This window comes from Puma concolor, chromosome F2 (assembly GCF_028749965.1).
Source record: "Puma concolor isolate L17-30 chromosome F2, mPumCon1.1.hap2, whole genome shotgun sequence".
NCBI classification, from domain to species: Eukaryota; Metazoa; Chordata; class Mammalia; order Carnivora; family Felidae; genus Puma; species Puma concolor.
The window spans coordinates 77246825-77250680 of record NC_141684.1 but is presented as its reverse complement, the minus strand read 5'-3'; the positions used below and the strand labels follow the sequence as shown (position 1 = coordinate 77250680).

The window sequence follows — 3856 nt, the reverse complement described above, 5'->3', positions numbered from 1 at the left end:
TCCTTCACCTGTCTGTGTCTCCGGTTCCTATCTTGTAAAAGTGTCTACCTCCCAGAGTTACAAGAATAAACTAGTTTGCTAAGTGTGGAGGGCTGTGCCACGAAAGCGTAACGTAAGGGCTTGTTTAAAAATCCCACTGAAAAGATTTCACATTTAAACACGAGTTTAATCTTCATTCAGAGTTTCATTTCAGTCTAAAGAAACGTATAGGAATCCCCCAAGAGCTACAGTTACTTTGCTGTGCAACGGATTGCTCTTTGCTCCACAAGCCGGGCATTTAGATACATATTGCCTCTAGTGTTACCACAATTTGCCTCTTTTACCGAACACGTAGAAAACCTTTATGTTTCTCGTACTTTTCGTGTACAGATTTTCAAGGGTTGCTTCGTCGTTATGAATAAAGGTTTTGAATTCTTCGGGATGACGGAATATTGGCTACAGAATGTCACTCCGTATTTTATCTTGTTTTAGCAATTAGAATTCACCTCGGACATAGCATTTTGAGTGTAATAAACACAGCAAGCAGGTTGAGTCCTTGGGGAGGACCTTTTTATTTATTTATAAACTTTTTAACGTATGATCAGCAGTACCTACTGCATTCAATAAAAACATTTGAAGAAGACACCCGCGGGGTTCCCCTGGAAGATAGCGAGGTCACCCGGCACTGAAACCCCTAGCTTCCATAATAGCGTAAGCTCAGTTTGTTCATCCGAACTGCCGTGGCCACGTTCATCTACCCAGCGGTGCAGTGGACATTCCAGACGGTGTTTCAGGAGTCCCTCTTCCCGAGAAGCAGGGAACGTGGCGCCAAGGCCCGGCTTCAGCCAGTTTTCCCGCGGGCAGGTGTAGCCTTGGGCGCGGGGCCGGGGGAGGGGAAAGGGAGGGCGTGGGGTTGAGCGGAGACTTGGGACTCCGGCGGCCGGCTGGGCGTGGGCCTAAAGGACGCTCACCCGGCCCGCCCCCGCCACTCCATTGGCCACACCAGTGCAGAAAAGGGCCCGGGGCGCCCGCAGTGTCACTTGGCCGGCGGGGACGCGGTCTGCGCGGTGGGCTGGGGGCCGCCCCGCGACGTCGCAGCGGGCTCGGGCCCGTGAGCCTGGAGCGGCCCGCAGGGCATCTGCGTCCCACGCTCCCACCCCCTCCCCCGCGTCGGGGGAGGCGGCGTGTCCGGCGGAGGGTGGTGGGGCGAGGGGCAGGGCTGGAGCGCCATGAGCAGCCCGGATGCGGGGTACGCCAGTGACGACCAGAGCCAGCCCCGCAGCGCGCTGCCCGCGGTGATGGCCGGGCTGGGCCCCTGTCCCTGGGCCGAGTCGTTGAGTCCCCTCGGGGACATGAAGGTGAAGGGCGAGGCGGCGGCGAGCAGCGGGGCGCCGGCCGGGGCGGCGGGCCGGGCCAAGGGCGAGTCTCGCATCCGGCGGCCGATGAACGCCTTCATGGTGTGGGCCAAGGACGAGCGCAAGCGCCTGGCGCAGCAGAACCCGGACCTGCACAACGCCGAGTTGAGCAAGATGCTGGGTAAGTCCGAGCGCGGGACCCAGGGTGGAGCGAGTCGCGGGGCCGCTTCCTTGAGCCCAGGAGGGCGCGTGCCCGGCGCTCCGGACCAGTGGTGTGCGGCCGCCAGCGTCCGTTCCCCTCCCGCCTAGGCCCCTCTCCCTACCCTCCAAACGGTTTCTCTGTCGTCCGGGCCCGGGTCACCCGGGTGACCGGGGGCGCGGCCGCGACGACCCTGGGGAAGCGGCTTCCCCGCGCGTCCCGGCCGCGGCCAGGGTATCCCGGGAGCCAAGCCGGCTTGGTCCTGCCGGTTCCCGACCCCTTCCCCGGGGAGGGGACGTTTTCAGTTCCGTGAAAGCCCGGGGATGGGTGATCTAGGGCCCTGCTTCCAGGAGGCTACCAGAAGGCAGGGATGCCCTTTTAGAGGACGCGCGCTCTCCCGGCTTCCCCAAGGGTTCGCGCGCCGCTCGGCCTCCGGGGTCGCAGACGTTGACCCTTCCACGCGACCTCTTCCTCCCTCTAGCTGCACAAGTAGGGGTCGGAGGGGAGAGGTGGGGCCAGGCGAGGGCCCGGGAGCGGGAGCTCGGAGAGTAAGCCCCGCGCCCCTCTCCCCCCACTTCTGCGCCCACGCAGGCAAGTCGTGGAAAGCGCTGACGCTGGCGGAGAAGCGGCCCTTCGTGGAGGAGGCCGAGAGGCTGCGCGTGCAACACATGCAGGACCACCCCAACTACAAGTACCGGCCCCGCAGGCGCAAGCAGGTGAAGCGACTCAAGCGGGTGGAGGGCGGCTTCCTGCACGGCCTCGCCGACACGCAGGCCGCCTCGCTGGGCCCGGAGGGCGGCCGCGTGGCCATGGACGGCCTGGGCCTGCCCTTCCCCGAGCAGGGCTTCCCCGCGGGCCCGCCGCTGCTGCCGCCTCACCTGGGCGCCCACTACCGCGACTGCCAGGGACTGGGCGCGCCCCCGCTCGACGGCTACCCGCTGCCCACGCCGGACACGTCCCCGCTGGACGGCGTGGAGCCCGACCCGGCCTTCTTCGCCGCGCCGCTGCCCGGGGACTGCCCGGCGGCCGGCCCCTACAGCTACCCGCAGGCCTCGGACTACGCGGGGCCCCCCGAGCCGCCCGTCGGCCCCGTGCACTCCCGCCTCGGCCTGGAGCAGGCGGGCCCTGCCCTGCCGGGCCACGTGGCGCCCCCCAGCGCCCTGCAGCTGTACTACAACGCCCTTAGCTCGCCGGCGGCGGGCGGCGGGCGCGGCTTCCCCATGCAGCCCCCGCAGCCCCCGCCGGGCCCCGGGCAGCCGTCGCCCCCTCCCGAGGCGCTGCCCTGCCGCGACGGCGCGGACCCGAGCCAGCCCGCCGAGCTCCTCGGGGAGGTGGACCGCACGGAATTTGAACAGTATCTGCACTTTGTGTGCAAGCCCGAGATGGGGCTCCCCTACCAGGGGCCTGACTCCGGCGTGACCCTCCCAGACAGCCACGGGGCCATCTCCTCGGTGGTTTCCGACGCCAGCTCTGCGGTATATTACTGCAACTATCCCGACGTCTGACGGCCCCCGATCCGACCCAGCCTGCGGGCCGGAAGCGCAGTGTTACTTCCCGGAGGAGCTGAGGACACCCGCAGCCTCACGTTGCTCTGTTTTGTTTCTAAGTTGCCTAGGCACGTAATTTATGGTAATTTATTTTGTCTGCCACTTGAACGGTGGGGGTGGGGGTGGGGGTGGGGGGGGAGGAGAAAAATGGGACGTTTGTTTTCAGATTTGTTCCGATTCTGGTTGCCCACGGTTGCCTGGTCAAAGCCCCGTTTCCCAGTTCGAGCGGACCGGTTTTGAGTATGTCCCCGAGGAACTTGCTCCGTTTGCCGAAAACTGATTGATCAAAACCACTTTTGCCTCGGGTGTGTTTCCTCAATCTTAAAAAAAAATAAATAAATAAATAAAATCTGGAATCCCTTCTCACTCTGCTGGTGCCTCTGTCACAAAAGCCAATTTTTGAGATGAATGTTAAGTATGGGCAGCGTTGGGAACATGTTAATGAGATTCAAGGTGTAGCCGGGAGCTCCTGCGAATTTCTCCTCCTCGTTTTTTTTGGTAGAACTGACTTCAAGGACGAAACTTAAAAGACGAACGTTTGGATAGCTAAGGTTTGGGTTTTGGCAAGGACAAAAACCCCCCTGGCATGAGCCTATGTTCTGCATTTCCGTGATTTGAGCTTCTAAAAAGTAATGGTCAATCTTAACACCATAGGAATTTTAATTTCTAGTATATCGCTTTCACCAGAGGGGAACATCCAAGCAATTTTGCTGTTCTAGTTGACTCTTGAGACCTGCCTAAAGAGGTTTTTGAAGTTTTGTCTACGTGTCACCAAG

At 61.7% G+C, this 3856-nt stretch overlaps 1 protein-coding gene across 1 annotated transcript; it reads left to right on the top strand.

Annotated features, from left to right (window-relative positions):
- Positions 1-1004: 1004 nt before the first annotated feature.
- On the top strand, positions 1005-3451 carry SOX17 (SRY-box transcription factor 17). The gene is made up of 2 exons (XM_086695129.1): positions 1005-1515; positions 2125-3451. The coding sequence occupies exons 1-2, from the start codon at positions 1209-1211 to the stop codon at positions 3036-3038; spliced, it is 1221 nt and encodes a 406-aa protein (XP_086551255.1). The 5' UTR covers positions 1005-1208; the 3' UTR covers positions 3039-3451.
- The last annotated feature ends 405 nt before the right edge of the window (positions 3452-3856 follow it).

Coding starts and splice junctions, on each gene's coding strand:
- SOX17 (XM_086695129.1), top strand. CDS start 1,209: ATGAGCAGCCCGGATGCGGGGTACGCCAGTGACGACCAGAGCCAGCCC. Junction 1,516..2,124: donor CGAGTTGAGCAAGATGCTGG/GTAAGTCCGAGC, acceptor GCGCCCACGCAG/GCAAGTCGTGGAAAGCGCTG.